This window comes from Monodon monoceros, unplaced genomic scaffold (genome assembly GCF_005190385.1).
Source record: "Monodon monoceros isolate NGI ecotype Baffin Bay Population unplaced genomic scaffold, NGI_Narwhal_1 Super_Scaffold_11, whole genome shotgun sequence".
Taxonomy (NCBI): Eukaryota; Metazoa; Chordata; class Mammalia; order Artiodactyla; family Monodontidae; genus Monodon; species Monodon monoceros.
Genome location: NW_021703767.1, coordinates 11,346,939 through 11,367,134, shown reverse-complemented (window position 1 = coordinate 11,367,134; position 20,196 = coordinate 11,346,939). Strand labels below are relative to the sequence as shown.

At 39.5% G+C, this 20,196-nt stretch overlaps 1 protein-coding gene across 3 annotated transcripts in view; it reads left to right on the top strand.

The window, feature by feature from the left end:
• ITSN1 (intersectin 1) overlaps positions 1-20,196 on the top strand; it is a 231,947-nt gene that overhangs the window by 75,753 nt on the left and 135,998 nt on the right. For all 3 annotated transcript variants that reach the window (XM_029214102.1, XM_029214104.1, XM_029214103.1), the window contains exons 5-9: positions 483-643; positions 10,497-10,676; positions 12,152-12,248; positions 15,699-15,799; positions 19,879-19,942. In XM_029214102.1, coding sequence (XP_029069935.1) covers positions 483-643; positions 10,497-10,676; positions 12,152-12,248; positions 15,699-15,799; positions 19,879-19,942 — 603 coding nt within the window. The remainder of the gene's footprint in view (positions 1-482; positions 644-10,496; positions 10,677-12,151; positions 12,249-15,698; positions 15,800-19,878; positions 19,943-20,196) is intronic.

Genomic DNA, 20,196 nt, shown 5'->3' with positions numbered 1-20,196 from the left:
CAGAGGAGTTGATGCAATCTAATCAAGTATCTAGAAATAAACTCTGTTTCTAAATACTTTTTTCCTCCTAATAGCTTTATTGTCACATAATTCACATAACAAAAGTCGCAGTTTAAAAGTGTATAGTTCATTGGTTTTTAGTCTTTCCAGAATTGTGCAACCATCACCACTACCCAGTTTAGAACATTTTTATCACTCCAAAAAGAAACCCCATTTGATGTCCATGGTATATATCCTGACATTCAGACTGAAAATTACCATGTGTATCGTAAAAGTAGAGAGTAACACAATAAAACATATTTCATATTTATATAAAACCTTTTCAGTTTTTCCCTACAGCTTGGTAAACAAGTTTTGTTTTGTTTCGTTTTCCCCTGGACCGAGGGAGCTGATTATTTAGTTTTTGTGTGGGTGGGAGTGGTGGTTTGGGAAAGGTTCTTTTAAGGTCACAGTCACTCTAAGCCCATGCTGTTGGTTTGCAGGGCGCTTGCTGATATGAATAATGATGGAAGAATGGATCAAGTGGAGTTTTCCATAGCTATGAAACTCATCAAACTGAAGCTACAAGGATATCAGCTCCCCTCCGCACTTCCCCCTGTCATGAAACAGCAACCAGTTGCTATTTCTAGTGCACCAGCGTTTGGTGAGTCTGAAAAGGAATTGGTTCCTATATTTCATTACATGTTTTTAAAATAAATATTTCCCTTCTCCCACCCTCCTCTCTCAGTCTGTAGCACTGTGAAATTCTAGGAGGTATTCTGTCTGAAAAATGATGGCCCTGTGCAGAAAGATAATGATGGAAGGGAAGAAGCATGGTCACATTCTAACCCTGGGATGAGAGTAATCAAAATGAAAGCAAATAAATAAATTTCACAGCTTACATCTCAACCAATACAAAGGCCTGGGATGAATATTAAAAATACCTGAATTGGGGGCTAACTCCATAGCATACAATATATGAATTAATCATCCCACTGTAACAAGTTTGATATCTTTGAGTCATTGGCTTATGAAAAATTAGACTGAGATTTAATTTTGTACTTTATAAAAATGTGGACTAAGTTCTAGTCATATAAATCTCACTGCAGGATGCATGTGTGTGTAATCTGTGAGGTGTAGTGCCCTCTGTTACGTTTCACAGGACTCAGCTATCCAGTTGATTTCTATAACAATGCAGAATAAAACTCAGGTCACTTTGAAATTAAGATTAATCTTTTTTTTTAAAACATCTTTATTGGAGTATAATTGCTTTACAATGGTGTGTTAGTTTCTGCTTTATAACAAAGTGAATCAGCTATACATATACATATATCCCCGCATCTCCCTCCCACCTGCATCTCCCTCCTACCCTCCCTATCCCACCCCTCTAGGTGGTCACAAAGCACCAAGCTGATCTCCCTGTGCTATGCGGCTGCTTCCCACTAGCTATCTATTTTGCGTTTGGTAGTGTATATATTAGTCCATGCCACTCTCTCACTTCATCCCAGCTTACCCTTCCCCCTCCCCATGTCCTCAAGTCCATTCTCTACATCTGTGTCTTTATTCCTGTCCTGCCCCTAGGTTCTTCATAACCCTTTTTTTTTTTTTTTAAGATCCCATATATATGTGTTAGCATATGGTATTTGTCTTTCTCTTTCTGAGTTACTTCACTCTGTATGACAGACTCTAGGTCCATCCACCTCACTACAAATAACTGAACTTCGTTTCTTTTTATGGCTGAGTAATATTCCATTGTATATATGTGCCACATCTTCTTTATCCATTCAAGATTAATCTTTTTTGATTCATTTAAAAACTAGCTCCCCTGCCTTTTTGTATTGGGGTGGGGGAGAGGATTTCTATAAACTTCAGCCTCCAGTGACTCACATATGCCAAAGATTTTCAAGGAAATTCGTATTATATATTTTAAAAATGATTTATGAACATTACCCACCAAAAGAAATAAATGTTTCCGTCTTGGGAAGATACCACCCATTACCCTCTAACCTGAGAATCAGAGCCCTAGATTCTATTTCTACCTTTACTATTAAACTCAGCCTTGAAATTGAGCTTGACTAACTTTTCTGTGCCTTAGTTTCTTCACTTTAATATAAAGTACAAAGTTTACCATATGTATTCATTCTCTCACCTTGTAGAAATGGTCATTCTTAATTTAAATTTGGTTCTCACCCTTTAAAAAATTGTAGATGGGGCTTCCCTGGTGGCACAGTGGTTGAGAGTCCGCCTGCCGATGCAGGGGACATGGGTTCGTGCCCCGGTCTGGGAAGATCCCACGTGCCGCGGAGTTGGGCCCGTGAGCCGTGGCCGCTGAGCCTGTGCGTCCGGAGCCTGTGCTCCGCAACGGGAGAGGCCACAGCAGTGAGAGGCCCGCGTACCGCAAAAAAAAAAAAAAAAATCGTAGACGATAAAGTGATTGAAAACAGTTTTAAGAAACAAACATGTTTTCCTCATAAAATATATTATAATCTGATTTTCCCTTCTTATTTGCTGGTGGAAAAAAATGGAGAAAATGTGTATTGTCTTGTGCCATTTTGTAACATGGCTTTCTCAGGAAAAAGACCACTTTGAATTGTAATATTTCCTCAGATAATGCAGTATGGGTGTGAGGACCATTGTTAGTTCAGTATTGTATTGATCCTATGTGATTTTTTTTTTTTTTTTGCCGTACACGGGCCTCCCACCCCTGCGTCCTGTCCCGTTGCGGAGCACAGGCCCCGGACGCGCAGGCTCAGCGGGCATGGCTCATGGGCCCAGCCGCTCCGCGGCACGCGGGATCCTCCCGGACTGGGCCACGAACCCGTGTCCCCTGCATCGGCAGGCGGACTCTCAACCACTGCGCCACCAGGGAAGCCCCTATGTGATTTCTTAGTTAAAGGAGCTTATCAAACATTTTAACGATTCTCAATGGAAAACATGAATAAAACACTCTAAAGTATTAGCAATCTGCCATACTTAGAGTCCTCAGTTTTCAGTTGCAATGGGCAAGTAGTCATTTAGGATTGATAATTAACATAAATTTCTTATTCTCTCACCTCCTTAGTACTATAGCCAAATACCATTTAATTTATAGAAAGCTTATCTTTATGGTTCTGTTTACTTGCTTTATTATACATCTGAAGGTAACACTTAAATTGGGCAAGTACACCAAAGCTACAGGAATCTTTTCCTGGCTTTCAATTTGTTGCCACCATTTTAGTCCTGCAGGTGGTAAAGCGTCTCCTATGGGCGAGGATTTCCCAGGGAGGTCCCAGCAATCTCCGTTAAGTGCAGTGTCTTCCTCCTTTGGAAGGTCTTTTTATGTTTAAAGTAGACTAATTGTGAGAACAGACAGAAGGTATTTGCAGGTTGCTTTACCAGCATGAGTCTTGTTTTTCTGGCTTAAAATCTCAGAGACTGCTAAATTATTCTATAAGAAGGTAAGCTTTAATACAGAGATTAACCTCATACTTGTTGGTGAATTGTCTTTAAAATTTCTATATAAGATGCAAACCTGTTTTGTTGCTGTAATGCTTATTTTTCTGTATTTGTTTACACATTAAATTCTTACAGAACACCAACAAAAAATGAAATCAAAGGTGCAGATTGTCAGGGAAAAAGGAACAAACTTGCAGTGTCCTGCTGCATCTTCTGTTTCTTTCTTGCTCTTATTGGATTCTTGACCTTTCACGTTGTCACATACTTCCTTTTGAAAGGTTTTGTGTTTCCAGAGCATCTTTGTGTTTCCTTGTGCTCCTTTTCTTTATGGTATTAAGAAATATGTATTTTATTCACAGTAATGAGGCAATTGGCCATATTAAGTTTTTTTGTTTTTTTTTTTTTTGCCACGCCACGTAGCACATGGGATCTTAGTTCCCGGACCAGGGATCGAACCCTCACCCCCTGGATTGGAAGTGCCGAGTCTTAACCACTGGACTGCCAGGGAAGTCCTAAGTTATTTCTTAGAACAAAATTCCACAGGGAAAAAAATCCATTATTATCCCAATTTAAAATATAATTCCATAAAAAGCTGTCTTTTAGTCAGATGTTTTTCTTAAAAATTAAATGGTAATTAGTCAGCTAAGATCACCAACAGTTCTGATTTCTTCTCTGTTCTCACCCTAGACTTTAATTATTTAGGTTGATTTAAAGATTACAGTAATCAGATCCAACATCTGATTCATGGGAAAGTTCTTAGACAGTTTAAACAAAACACAAAAATTGTGGATAGAGTTTCCTTCTCTCTCTTCATCCTGATGTATCTGATGACAGGGAGTAAAGTGAAGGAGGTTTGGGAGGGGACAGTCAATAGTCATTCAGGTTGTCTCTGATACAATTAATGATAAGCTGAGATAAATGAATGCTATGCTTTTACTTAAAGGTTCACTATTAAAAACAAACAAACTCTGCATTGCCTTTCTTTTGGTGAGGTTGAGCCGCAAGTCTGGATATTTTATGGGGAAAGTTACAGGTTTTGGGTTAGGCAAGTAGGACAGTGATCCAAGAGAAGAAGGAAAACTCAAGAAGTCACGTGAGAGCAAAGGCCAGGAAGAGCAGAGGTGAGCAGTGCCATAGGCTGCAAGGGACCAGGGCCCCTGTTGATCTTGTCCATCGTGTGTTCGCGGTTTCTAGTCCTCAGTTAACCAGCTTAGTTAAAAGTAGAAGTTACTCTGAATCTCTGAAGGGCCCTGTAGCCAGCGTTTGGTCGAAACCCAAAACAGCTAAAGGGTGTTTGGTTTTCTTTTGGCCTCCCTTCCGGGGCTGCAAGAAGAAACCTCGGAGTGGAGAAAGGGTCAGATAACCACAGGCATCCCATTGCCTCTTTTTCCCAGAAACCCGGGTGTCAGTAATTCTTCCTCTGACATATAATATGTCTCGTCTTAGTCCATCCTGCTATAGGAATTTCAACGCTAGGGATAGTGCCGATTTATTTTCAGGAGGGGTGGCCTCACTGCCCAGAGGGTTTTACAGTCAGCTGAGTAACCTGCCCCGGCCTCTAAGGGAAGCCAGGATTTCTTAGCTGCCCTCCTGCCAGCCAGACCTTAGCTCTTACCCCCAGCTTCTCCACTGCTTTCCCTCCCCTCCTTCTCGTCACGTCACCCTTCTCAGTAAACTGTTTTCAAGAAGATAAATCATGAGGGAATTATAGAAAATAAAGAGAAGTTAAAAGTACATGGTCTTAATCCACTTTGCCCAAGTTTACTCAAAGATCTGGCCTTTGGGGCTTCCCTGGTGGCGCAGTGGTTGAGAGTCCGCCTGCCGATACAGGGGACACGGATTCGTGGCCCAGTCCGGGAGGATCCCACATGCCGCGGAGCGGCTGGGCCCATGAGCCATGGCCACTGAGCCTGCGCGTCCGGGGCCTGTGCTCCGCAACCGGAGAGGCCGCAACAGTGAGAGGGCCGCGTACCGCAAAAAAACAAAACAAAAAAAGATCTGGCCTTTGCCAAGGTAATTTTTTTTTCTTATACTTCTTCTGGCTACTTGAGAACATAATTTATTACTATTATCATTATTTTCTAATTAATATTAGACATTATCTGACCATGGGTTTCCTAGCCCTGTGGTCTGTCTTTACATATAGTATTTTATCGGGTCACAACAGTAACCCTAAAAGTATGCAGAGATTATTGGCTCTCTTATACAAACGAGAGACCTGAGATTCCAAGAAGTTGAACAGTTTGCTTGAGACCATGTTTCTGAAAGGGAGGTGGAGCCTGTTCAAACTCAGTTTTCCTGAAGGCTCTTGGTTTCCTTATTTCCTTCTCTCTTCCCACCTTCCTTATCACTAAATCATGAGGGTGACATGGGGCATTGTCACTCTTCCAAGGTTAATGCAAATGTTAACACACTGTGGAATTAAGGCTGGCTAGGGGTTGAATAATCATTTTTGTTAAGAAGAGGAAAATGGGGTGCAGTGATATTGTGATTTGCCTAAGGGTACCGAACTGTGTTTAAGGACATTCTGTGAGTATGCCTCATACCTTCTTCCTTCAGTGTATTTGCACACAGCATCATTCTTCTTATACTCTGGACTCAACTGTTTCAGGGGGAGGTTGTTGCTTTTGTTTTTGCCAGAGTCCATGGTTTTATTAAGTCAAACCAATCAATATTTTTAAGCCCTGATTGTGTGTCCTAGTTGCTGGGAAGATGGTGGTGAGCAAGACATCATGGCTCCTGTTGCTGTGGAGCTTGTTGACAAGTTGGGGGAAGCAAACAAATAATTCCATAAAACGGGGTAATATGATAGAGACAAGTAGGACCCGGTGGTTAGGGGAGAATTTTCCGAGGAGATAACTTTTGAGCTGACTTAAGCATGAGAGCCTCCTGAGGGGAGAAGACCCCCAGGCAAAAGCAACAGGTCCTAAGGCAAAGCTTGGTGTGTGAGAGGAACAAAAATGAGATACTTCCCTTGTAGCTGAAGTATCCTTAGGCCTTAAGGTCAGGGAGGTAAGGCAGGAGGCAGGTGGTTTGGGGCCTGATAAAACCACTAAAGAGTTAGCATTTTTGTCTAAGTGCAGTAGAAAGCTTTTAAGCAGGGGTGTGACATGGTTAATAGACACTTAGAAAAAAAAAATCTGTGTTATCTGAAGACTATTTTTGTTTCTTTGGTGTTGTTATTTTTTGTTTGTTGTTTTGTCATTTGTATTATTTGAAGACTGTATTGCAGGGGAACAAGAGTAAAAGGGAAATCAGTAAGGAGGCTTTTTCCATAGGCAAAAGGTTATGGTAATTTAGATCTGGGTGGTGATAATAAACGTGGAAGATAGGGTAGAATTAGATTCATGATATCCTGTATTGTGGAGAAAAAAATAAATCAGATTTTGACCATTTCAAGTTTGAGGGGCCTCGTTGATTTCCAAGTCGAGATGTGAAGGAGGCAGGTGAATCTGTATGTCTGCAACTCAGGAGGGATCCGTCAGTTCCGGGTGAGTTTGGGTGCGGATGGCATTGAAAGCCCCGGGGCTGGATATGGTATCTTAGAGAGAAGTGTGAAGATTTCAATCTTAAATGGAACCAGAGGATATAAAATGGAGAATCTCATGCATGGGTCCTCAGGAAAATGAAACTTAAGGACCAAGGGACTGGTCAGGCATTTATAGAAAATCGAAACTGATCCCTTGACTAACGAACATCCTGCAAAAGTCTCTTCTCCTCCTCAAGCCAATGAACTTGCTGCTTGGACTCTAATTGAATTCCCTCCTCTTTGTGATCCTTGCCCATATATCCAGCCCACCCCAAAGCCTCAGAGGTCTCACTTGTAGCTTACCGCAGTTGGCATGTCCAGAATTGCAATTCTTGGGACTTCCCTGGCGGTCCAGTGGTTAAGATTACACGCTTCCAACGCAGGGGGCGCAGGGTTGTCGATCCCTGGTTGGGGAACTAAGATCCCACATGCCGCGTGGTGCCCACCCCCCCCCCCACCAAAAAAAAAACAGGCATATCAGAATTGCAGTTCTTCTGCTATTACTGCATAAACTCAACTTCTGGTAATTCAAGTTTGCTTCAGTTTTCCTCTTTACTTAGGTTGACACAGTGTAGCTTTAGAGTAGGCGGAAGACCTAGGTCCAGGCCTTGGCGGTCTGTGACATTTAAAGCTCTAGTGAAAGGGAAGAAGCCAGAAACAGAGTGAAGTGGGAGGAAGTTGGTGTCCTAGTAGCCAAGGAAGTGTTTCGGAGGGGAGTGCCCCATTGTTCAAGTTGCTTCTGAGGGACTGAGTAAGAATAGGACAGAAAAGTGATTGGATTTGGCAAGACGAGCTTGGACCTCACCTTGACGAACCGTTTCCTTGGAGTGGTAGGGACAGGAGCCCGCTGGAGGCTTGGAAGAGGGGAGGGTTTAACTGTAAGGGGAGCATGTCAGCTGAAGAATGGTGTGTTTATGGTGGGAAGTGCTTCCGTCAGTGGTTGAGGAGAGAGGGTAAAACTTCAGGAATTGAGACTTAGCACCGTCATGAGGGATGGCATCTAAAACACAGCCTCTGGTATGTGTGTTTATTTAGAAGTATTCAGAAAACACTCATTCATTCAGAAAAGGCAGTCAGTTGGCACAAGGATGATAGTCTTTGCAGTGGCAATTTAGGAGCTGAGTAGGTAACTTAAAATGGAAAAATTATGATGTTAGAGAATAAGAAGACCTGCAAGATCTGGTCCCTGTGAACTCTCAGCACTGGCCCAACAAGGCTGCCTTTGGGGACAGGATCTCACACTGAGGAGAAGTGACTGGGAGTGGAATAAAAATTAAGCAGGGCACCGACACAGAGACAGAAGGAGGAGAAGGTCCAGACCAAAGTGGGGGAGGAGAACGAGCCTGGAAATCCCAGGAGTCAAGGCTCATATCAAAAGGAGCATCAGGCAGTATCAGGCCAAGGTCAAATCCCACACACGGTTATTATTAGAAAAAAGAGGATGAAGAGCCGAGTAACACCCCTGTGGACGATGACAGCACATCAGTAACCTACTATTTCAAAACAAGCTGAAAGGTACTAAGAAAATGATGCGAGTCATGAAAGACTAACATAGATCAGAATTTTAAAACCCCAGAAATCAGGTGACCACTCAGGAAAGAATGAGACATAAAAGAAAGAGTCATTTCAGAAATGAAGAGTGAGCCAGAAGCAACACAAGAGAGACTATCTGAAAAGAAATAGAAGGTAAAAAGAGGAAGATTTCAAACATTAAAAGGAAATGAAAAAAGAGATACAAAGAATTTGAGAAAAAGCGGCAAATGTTGAAGGCAAAGAGAATTGAGTAGGTTAGTTGGGGCCTCTGAAGAAGGAAACCAAAGCAAGGGAACAGAACAAATGGCAAAAACTAGTTCAAGACAGCTTTCTTGACATAAAAGGTTTGAAGCTAAATTTGAACGAATATATATAGTATGTGCCCGAGAAGATCGACCTGGAAAGATCAACACTAAGATACATTCTAGTAAGACAAAAAATCATTTGGGCCCAAAGACAAAGAAAACACATGGCTAATGAGAAAGAAAATTAGAATATCTTCAGACTTTTCTGCAGCAGTGCTTCATGCCGGAAGGAAATGGAGTGACATATTTAGGATTCTCAAGGAAAGAATCAGCCAAGAATTTTGTGTCCAGAAAAACCACACCAACCAATTTTCCAACTCTCCGGACACTAACTTTATATCTTATAATTAAATTCAATTCTGACGCTAACTCTGGTAGTCAGCGTCAGATTCCACAGGTTTAAGGGTTCGGTCTCACAAGACTGCCCTCACTTCAGACTTGAGTCACAAGTAATGGGCCACAGGGTACCCATGCTCTGTCTGACTTGACTAAAAATCAGAGGCTCCCCAAACTCTTCTCCCCTTTTCTATAATTTGCTAGAACAGCTCACCAAACTTAGGGAAACATTTACTTACATTCTCTGCTTTGTTATAAAGCGTATCATAAAGGACACAGATGAACAGGCAGATGGAGAGGTGCATAGTGTAAGGTCCGGACGGGTCCTGAGGGCAGGAGCTTCTGTCCCCGTGGAGTTGGGGAGCGCCACCCTCCCAGCACGTGGATTTGTTCACCAGCCTAGAAGCTCTCCAAACCTTGGTATGTAGGAGTTGTTATGGAGGTTTCATTATGCAGGCATAATGGATTAAATCGGTAGCATTTGGTTAGCTCAGTCTCCAGCCCCTCTGCCTTCCCCTGAGGTCTGTGTGGAGGTGGGAGTTGGGTGGGGCTGAGAGTTCCAAGCCTCTAATCATGCCGTGATCTTTCCCGTGACCAGCTCCCATCCTGCAGCTATTTAGGGGTCCCCAGCCATCAGTCACCACATCAAACACACAAAGATACTCTTACCACTCTAGAGATTCCAAGGATCTTAAAAGCTCTGTGTCAGGAACCAGGGACTGAGACCAAATGTTTTGGCAAAAGATGTTCCTATCAGTCAGGAAATTAAAAGGGTTTTAGGAGCTCTGCCAGGAATCAAGACCTGGGGACAGAGACCAGATATATATTTCTTATTATATCACCATATCACAAGTTAGGATAGAGAAACTAAAAGAATAGAAACATCTATTTTAGTTCCTATCGTTTCTTCATTTTTTGGTTAGAATACTTCTATAAAGAGAAACTTTCTCATCAAATGTTTAATTACTCTGAGGTTCAGTATATAAAAGAAAGGCAGGATAAATGTTTATTTTCTGCCTTTATGTACTAGTTTTCAAAATAAATTGATTGCCTATGGTGACCAATTAAGATTAAAAAAAATCATTGTGAATTTATGAATTGAATTTTCTTTGGTGGCTTTCAGTCCACTGCAGTTATTATTCTTATTGATCCTCAACTTTGGCCAATAGATCCTTCTTTAAGTTGGGTCTTGAGCCCTTTTGATATGATCCTTGACAATTTTTACTACCCTTCAAAATGATTAATCTGAATTCATATTTTAAATGGAACTATATTACAACTGGAAAGAGATTTTCTTCTCCATGCAGTCCTGGATTAATCATCATTGAATGTTGAAATGTGGTTCCATGTGAATTTTGTTGGCATTTTTCCCTTCATAGGTATGGGAGGTATCGCCAGCATGCCACCGCTGACCGCTGTTGCTCCAGTGCCAATGGGTTCCATTCCTGTTGTCGGAATGTCTCCCCCGCTAGTATCCTCTGTTCCTGCGGCAGGAGTGCCTCCTCTGGCTAACGGGACGCCCCCTGTCATACAGCCTCTGCCTGCATTCACTCATCCTGGTACGTGACCTGCTGAAGCCACAGGCTGAACTTTTACCTGTATTTTACTCTTCATTCTCGTTTTCTGTCTGCACGTTCTGATTATATTTAAATGGTATTTTATTCCAGAAGAAATCATCTTCATTTTTTTCTTTTTTTTCATTTAATGTCTCATTTTGGGGATGAGCTAGGCTAGAGAGAGGGAAAGGAGAATGAAATTATAAAGCTTTGGGTGCCATTGTACACAGAGGTGAACTCAACAGCTAAAACCAAGAGCATAATTTCCTTTCAAGGGCTTGATGAGAGCAGCTCAAGTTTGAACAGTATTTGAACACTTTTTATTTCCATGTATCATTTACTACTTTTCTTCAGCTGCCATGAATTGCTAATAAACAAGCCAATCCCTTAGGAGTAGAATTATGTGGGAGGAAAAAAAAGAACATTACCTTTCTTTTTTTTGAGGAGGTGGAGTGAATCAGGCATAGAGGGGGAAGGAAGTCTATTGAATGGCTAAATATATTAAGGTTATAGTATTACATGCTTGCTTAATTGAGACTTTATTCAAAGTCTTTTTCCCTTTAGTTAAAGAAAAGCAGAGTGTAGGTGTAGATGGTCTTAGTCTAACAAATCAGAAGGGATTCATATCAATATGGAAAGTTTTTTTTGTTTTTTAAGTACTTCGGATATGTCTGAATAAATTCGTAAGTGACTGACAGTGTGGGTTTGAGCCTTATATATGAATCTGCCTAGGCCCCTGCGTTTATTACATCTGTCAGGATGTGTCTCTAAGTTATAGCCACAGAATCCAAATCGACCTCTTGTTTTTAAGATGTTCTTTTCACATGTAGTTTATCTTTCATAGGAGACCATGACTGCAGGTGTGATGGCAGCTGAGAAAATGCTTGTAATTATTTTTCCAGTAGTAGCAGTGAATCCCCTCACTGTGTCTTGTTTTCTTTTGCGGCGAATGTTGCAAGACAGTAGGCAAGTTTGAAGGGAATGTTGGTTAAGGCTCGAAGTTTTTCTCCTGACACACAGCTAACCAGCTTGAATGAGACTCAGACACAAAAGCTGGCCCTTCCTGACATCACGTGTCATCTGGCCAAGACAAGTCTGTGACTTCTTGGCTCTTACATCTGGAACTAATGCTCCTTCAGTGCAGTTAAGAATATGCCAGCTATCTATTTAAGCTGTTATTTCTTTAACTATTGGAACAGATCCTCTAAAATGTGATGCTAAGTGTCTAATGAAGAGTCAGATTTTATGGATGTAAACATTACTACCTAGTAAGGTGATTTTCTGAAGGAACTAGTAAAACACTTTTGGCTAGAGGGCAGGAAGCAAGGAGGGAATAACTTTTTGAGTCTGGAATGGTAAGAAGGGAGGAATAATTTCTGCCTCAGATTTGATAACTATGCATTTTAATTTTTATAAATAGGGAAATGTTTCTTACTTTTGTAAAATTAAAATTATTCAACATTTATTTATTTTTTCAGCAGCCACATTGCCAAAGAGTTCTTCCTTTAGTAGATCTGGTCCAGGGTCACAGTTAAACACTAAATTACAGAAGGCACAATCATTTGACGTGGCTAGGTAAGTTTGCTTGTTTTTTTAAATGGGTGGTTTGGTTCAGCCATTATCTGATTGACTCATACATTTGAAAGTGAATTCGCTCTGTGTTCTTTATTTGTCTTGTTTTAGTTTGCAGAATGCTAATAATTTTCTTAATTCTTGATAATGTTACTAGGTTTTATTATTTATTTGTTGTAGAGATGACAGAATCAAGAACACTACTTTTCCTTTGAAAGCTTTGCATGTTGATTTTTTTTTTAAAAGAGGATGATAAATAAGTAGTAAATGTTTAAAAAAATAGAACTCTAGGTATGAGGGAAAAAAGCACATTAACTGTTTGGTGTCAGTCATTTAAAAGTTTATGTATAAAAAATACTATATGAAGACTAGAGCCAAAACTGGCTCTAATTTTATCTCAGACAATCTTATGGGGTCTGTGTGGATTGTTAGTAAAACTTTAGATCAGGTTTTATGAAATGAGTTATTCAGGTTATGGGACAGTTGTTATTAAATCAAACATGTGGCTCAGTTTTGGGTACAGCTTACATGACCTGTTTTGTTTGCTTCTGTTTTGGCCAATCTTGGTTCATATTATCTTTCACATTTTTATTTTACCCATTTTTTCCCCTTGCATACTGCTGTACTAAAATAAAAAATTAAGTCTCTTGATAAGCTGTCTCAAAGCTTTCCAAATGAAAAGGAGATGTAAATGAAGATGATTCCATCTTTTCTTGTTTCAGTCCTCTTTAGGAATCTTTCCTAAGTGAATTGAGTCATTTTTCCTCTTTAAAGAAAAGAACATGTTGAATATAATTCAATAATTCATTGCCTTTTAAAAAATGATGTAAAGAAAATCCATAAACTGAAAAACACTGTGCCAAATGCTTTATGCACATTAACTCATTTAATGCTCACCTTCTTCCCCATAAGATGACTGATTTTCTGTGTTATAGATGACGAGGAGGCTCAGAGACAGGAAGTGACTTGCGCCGGATAACTTAACTCCTAGGTGATAGGGCTGAGTTGAACTGAGATCTTTCTGATTTTGAGGCAGATGTTCTTAAAATTTGCCCTGAAAACTTCGGTTAATTGTGGTATACAGGTATTTGTGTTCCATTTAATTAAGGTTTTACTCCTAGGATGCAGGAGTATTTATTGAGTATCTGCTTTGACTCATTAATCCCATTTAACCCGCACAACCACCTGTAGGGTAGTAATTGGCTCAGAATTGTCAATGAAGAAACACCCGGCGAGGTTATATCTCTCACCCATAGTTTACAGCTTACTAAACAGCAGAGCTGAGATTTAAATTGAGATCATCTAACACTAAATTCCATGTTTTCTATTCTTTCTCCCATATCACGCTGAATTTTGAGTATTCTCTGACTTTCCACAAGTGATTTTGAAATCTGTCTTAAAATTGACTTGTGACATCACAATGAACAAACAGCCAGTATTAGCAACATTAATGCTATTAAAATGTTGGGTCTGCTCGCCCATGTGCAGTAAAGCCAATCTACTGACACCAGATTGTAAGGTGCCAGACAAGGAGTTCGGAGCAGCGAATGCTCAAAAAACCTGAGCTCCCCAATGGGTTTTAGGGGAGCATTTTTAAAGGCAAGATGAGGGAAGGGAGTCGCAGGATGTGTGATCAGCTGTGCGCCGTTCTCTGATTGGTTGATGGTGAGGTAACAGGGCAGTGCCACAGGGGTTAATGTTATCAATCCTTAGGCTCCAGCTTCCCTTTGGTGGAGTTTTAGCATCTGTAAAACAACTCAGGAATGTGCATCAGATACTGTTATCTAGGTACTTCAGGGAGGAACTAAAGATTCTGTGACTGCCATATGGCTGACTGTTTACATTGTTACCAGTTCTCCTGGCCCAGTTGCTGCTTTTGTCACTACACGTTCATGTACTTTCAATCATTAATTCTTGAGGCAGCCTTTTGTGACTCAGGGGAGGCCTGGGAGACTACAGCTTTTCTACAAACAAGAGATAGGCTGAGAAAAAAACATTGAGAGAGGCAGGCAGAGGACGTAAGGGGAGGGGTCTGTCCCCAGAAGGCCCCATAGGGTCCTGCTCCGGTTATAAAAACACTGGGGTTTTTTTGGTAGTTACCTTTCAATAATTTAAGTTTCTAGCAAGTTTTTATAATGTGGCATCTAACTTTTTGGTTAATGCATTTTTAGGCCTATTTAAATTCTCAGGAATTTGGCAGAAAACTATGATTGGATAAATGTAATCTTGAACACCTTCTGTGTAATACCCTACATTCCTGGGGTGCAGGAGAGATATAATTAGCTTCTTGACAAATAGGCAAGAGTTGGAATCTTCAAAATATTAGTTTAGAATGAGAGAGTTGTTGCAGAAGTATGCACAGCAGATTAGAACTTGGTAAATGTTTTTATTAAGAAGTTTATAAAAATTGAAAAGATAAATTTTTATAGGTACTTTTCAAGTGTTTGGGAGCTGTTTCTGTGCTTTGAGAAGTGTACATAGTATCAGTGCATAGGTAACATACATAAATGATGACTAAAATGTCCAGTTCATGATTAAAATTTCACTGTAATCTGTGAGAAATAGATATTTTTGTTGAAATGAAAGGAAATTGCAAATGGGGCATTAGTTGTAATCTGTCCTGGAAGTGGAATGCCATTTTTACTGCCAGCTCAGCCATCGTGTTTAAATTGCCCAGTTGAAACATCTGGCTCTCAAGAAGCCATGGGTACCAACCAGCATGATACTGTGTGGGAACTAATCTGAGGAACTGATCACCAAGGAGGTCTACACCCGAACTGGCTGCCAGCAAGGGGTTTCCTGAGGTCAGCTGCACGTTGGCAAGGAAAGGTCAGCACTGGATTGCAGTCAGAAGCAGAGCTTCTTCCCATACTGCACTGCTGATTTGCCAACCGCCCTGGGAATGTTCTCTTCTCTCTGGGAAACTCCATTTTGGGCATTTAAATTCTCAGAATGAAATAACTCCCTTTCATTAAGAAATACATTCTGTATTTTGGTGTAAAGAAAGTTAAACATTTTAAAGAATTAATACCTTTAAAAGCAGTTATTTGTTTTCTATCATCATTGCTTTTTGAACCTAAAGAGGACTGTTCTAGAAGTTTAGAGAAGCGTGGTCATTACTGTATCACCTCAGTTCCGAGGAGATTTTCCATTCTTTTGTAGAACCTTTAAATTAGTAAATTGTCCATATAACTTGAACCAGCCACTTGGTCTGCCGTGTTTACCTCTGATTTGGAAAAAATAATGAGCTTATCTGTTTGGAGAGAAAGGTTTATAACCTTAAAAAATGGAAAAAATCATTATAGAAAATTCAGAAATAGTGATTAGGAAGTGAATAAAATATTAAATCTAGTTTTCTAGAGAAGTTCTTAGTTTACTGTTTTTAGAGAACTTAAATGTGATTTTCCTTACTATTAATCCTTTTTTCCTCTCCTTCCTCTCTTTGCCCCACAGTGTTCCTCCCGCAGCTGAATGGGCTGTTCCTCAGCCATCCAGACTGAAATACCGACAGTTATTCAACAGTCATGACAAAACCATGAGTGGACACTTAACAGGTATTTACAAATGAGAATTAATTTAGTGAAACATGATCTTTGTTCTAAATGCAAATTGTTTCTACATGTTGGGCTGAAGATTTTCCCGATGTCTTCCTCCATTTACTGTACTTCTTTCTAAACAGGGTTTTTGTTGTTCCCCTTACCTCCAGTTCTCATCTACTGATAAGGCCATAGTTATTCTTCAGTGCCTCAGGCTTTTGCTTCTTGGTAAATAGAACCTAGACCAAGCATCCCCCAGCACCCTAGATGCCACTGTTGTGCAAATCAGCGCACTTGCAAAGAAACACTGCTGTGGACAAAGCCTGGTTCACATTCTGAAGTTCAACTTAGTAGATGAACTTGAAACTGTCTACTCAAACAATCAGTGTTTATGGCAGGACACAGGGTGAAAGTTAGTAAATGGTTGGGGAGTTTAGAACCTAGCTTTGCCACTAACCAGCTGGAGGCCACTTTACGTATTTGGATCTTATTTCTTCATGTATAAAAGGCCAGAGTTAAGGTATATGGTCTCTATGGATTTCAAAAAAGATTGTTGTCTACATTAGAAGGATTCAAAGGATTTTATGATACTATCCAGAAACCTTTCTAATAAGGGGTTAAAACACTTAAAATTGTTAGAGAGTTATAAAGAAAAGCATAATTTTAATAAAGGAAAATAGAGATCTCCAGTACAAACATTAAGTGTAAAAGGGGGGAAAATGTAACTGCTCTTTAACAAATATGAAAGGAGGGGAGAATGGGGTCATTTTCCTGGGGTGGAGAAGCAGTGATATTCAGCAAAAAACATTTTAAATTTCTGATTCTTACTATCTTTTTTTTCTTTCTGTCACTTACAATTGCAATTTTTACTTCCAAGAGAAAAATTCATCCTTGTTTAAAAATGTCAGGATTGGGTGAGACTTCGAAGGGTTCTGGTCTAACCTTGAACCCTATCCCAGTAAAGAATCTCAGCAGTCATTTCAAATAAGCATATATTTGTATCTGAAAGGGCGAATTATAAGTATGCACAAATTCTCTGTATGCCTCTCTCACTGTGCTAAAGCAGTAGCTGTCACTTTTATACATAGCATGAAAAACCAGGCCAGCTTATATGGGCACTGAAGGGATATTCAAAAGTATAGTTTTAAGTACTGTTTAACATGATTTGACACCAGTGTATCATACAGACCCAGACCTGCATTGTCAGTGAATCTGAAAACATTTTTTAAAGCACTGTTGGTGTTTGCTGGGAGTTACTTAAAATAGTATTCAGATGCGATGTGGATGCCGAAATTCTCTTTTCTTGGTAGGATGTGTTTTATGACCGAAGTATAGTATCAGGTAGAAGGTATATGACGCAGGAACTTAAATATTTAGAACTTTTAATATCTGAGGCAGAAAATGAAATTTGAAATATACTGGATGGATGAGCAGATTTTTGCTACTGTTTAGCTGTATACTTATTACTGTTTTGTCCTGGAAGGAATTTAAGGTGGGAATTTCATTTTCAAATCTTTGTATAGTCATGTCAAATAGAAAGAATAATTTATTACAGTACATTTTAAAATAGGAGTAAATAAAAGACATTTAATTTGTTTTCCCTTTGTGAGGAATCAATATAAGGTGTGTTTTAGGCTAAATAAGACTGTTGATGGAAGCAGAGCAGGTTTTGTTGAGATGAAATACAAAGATTATTTTCATGATCACAACTGTGAAAATAATTGTGTGAATCCTCAACCCCTAAAGCAGTTACTCAATTCAGCTTAAGAATTGAGTAAGATTAAGAATAATATCAAGAAAGTTGAGAATAGTTCCCAGAATGGAAAGAGGCAGAAGTGAAATATTTAGCAATGGCACAGTTTACCCCATTGATTACCTGGGTTGATTTTGCTCATACACCTGGTTAGGTGGGCACCCCCTTGTTCCTTCCCAACCTGATGTATATGCTACTGCACGCTCTTAAAAGAGACACTCTTACAAAAGAGAGGAGTCCTTCCTAATCTAAGTTATATAAGTAGCTCTAGAATTCTGGTAATGCTATTCTTGCTAGTCCTCTTCTCAAAGAGGTATTTGATTATCTCCTTGCATTCTGAAACAGTGCATATGTTATTTGGTTATTCATATGCTAATCACAAAATGCTAAAAGTCTTAGTCATTGTTTGAAGTAAAGCATTAACTTCATTTAATTGTCTCTGTTCTTTCCATTCAAGCTTCCCTACTGAAACACAGCTACCCACTGTAGGCTTTGTGAACTTGAGATTTGTGTTTATTCCCTTAATGTTTCCTTATAAGCCAGTCTGCCTTTCATGAATGTAGGCTTCTACAGAATAGTTCCGAACACTCAGAGCTTGATTTTTATGTTGTCCTGTTACTATCTTTGCTGTTGCTGATCTAATTTAATGTTTCACAACCTTGTCTTAGGACTTAGAGTCAAGTATTAGAAATTGCAAAAGACAGTTGGAATCTTTTAGTGCAGGGGTCAACAGACTTCTTCTATAAACAGCAAAATAATGTTTGCAGATTCACTGACAATGCAGGTCTGGGTCTATATGACACACTGGTGTCAAACCATGTTAAACAGTACTTAAAACTCTACCTTTAAATATTCCTTCAGTGCCCATATAAGCTGGCCTGGTTTTTCATGCTATGTATAAAAGTGACAGCTACTGCTTTAGCAGAGTGAGCGAGGCATACAGAGAATTTGTGTATACTTGTAATTCGCCCTTTCAGATGCAAAAACATTTTAGACTTGCAGTCATACACTGTCACTGCTCTTCAACTTTGCCGTTGCAGTATGAAAGCAGCCGTTATATCATGCTTAAATGAATGGGCATGGCTATGTTTCAATAAAACTTTATTTACAAAAACAGGTGGAGGGCTGGATATGGCCTATAGACTGTGGTTTGCCAATCCCTGTTCTAGATCATTTTCCTCATTTCAGAGATAAAAGAACTTCCTAAAAGTAGTTTTGTTAATGTCACATGTCATTAGGGAGTGGAAGAGTCAGGACTGGAATCCATATGTCCTGATATCCAGGTCCAGGGTTAGTTCTTTTCATTTATTGTTACACTTTTTATTGAACAGATGAAATATGAACTTTCTTTTATATAGTTCTGAAGTGGGCAGGATTGTTACAAGTATAAATTAAAGCATTCACTAAACTTTTGCTAATTCTACTTTAATGTTGCCAACATTCTAAATACAATGTTAGAGACTAAATAAAATGATCAATGAACTTTTCTCATTCCAGTATACCACAGAACAAGCAAAATTTTATGCGTGGTAATCTTCCTAACACAGTTGCTACCACTTTCCGTTCCTTGGTCTTCATGTCATCCTGGGACCACACCTTGGGAGTCAGTGATAGACATAAGACACTTGTCTCTCTCCTCCTAACACTAGTTTATTTAAACATTCAAATTCTTCCATTGTAGCCTTTCTGGTATCTAAGGCTAGTTTCATGCCAAAACTGAAGATATATATAAGTATTTTAAGAAGTGAGAGCTGATTTTGAGATGAGAGTTGAAATTCCAGAAATTCTTCTTTATCACTAACCTAGGAAATGGCTGCGATAATTGGCCATTTATACAACCTTGAGCAAGTTTTTTTTGTTTAGTTTTGTTTTAGAGTCTGTATAATGAAATGAGTAGAAGAGTTCTCTCTAAGGTCCCTTCCTCCTCTAAGATTCTCTGAATCTTATCTGAATTTGATAGTCATCATGGTGGAGGAAGCAGGTGGTGGCCAAGATGCTGAATTTAGAGAGAATAAGTTTCAGCTTTGTAAATAAAAGCCTGATACGAATAGAGACGGTAACCTGGACAGAAGGGCAGGTTATATTTTGAAACTCTAATCCTTTACATACTCATTCCTCATTAAACATCTATTTAACAAAAATTTATTGACTGTGTGCCAGGTGCTTTGTGTTTCTTGCCTTTTTCATTGGGGCTTAATTTCCTTTTTAAAAAGCCCCTCGGGTAATAGCAAATATTGTTTAAAGCATTGTGATTGCATGAGATTACATAGTACCTGTGTGCAGAACACTGATCAGTGAAGATTTGCTGGTTCATCTTTATATTTTTTTCCTGGTTTTTGTTTAGGTCCCCAAGCAAGAACTATTCTTATGCAGTCAAGTTTACCACAGGCTCAGCTGGCTTCAATATGGTAAGGAATGAAAAAGTTCCTTGGTTTGTATAAAGAGGAAACTGTATTTCTTGAATTGATATGGCTCATGGGTCTTTAGATTAATACCGTTATTTCTAAGGGGGATATATGGAGTAGGCTTAATTTTCCAATGAGTTGTTATGAGTACCCCTCTTACTTTCCCCCCTTTTGATTTTGAAAAATACAAAAGCAGAGCAATCAACATAATGAATTCTCAAGAACTCATAATACAGCCTAAATAAGTCTCAACTCAT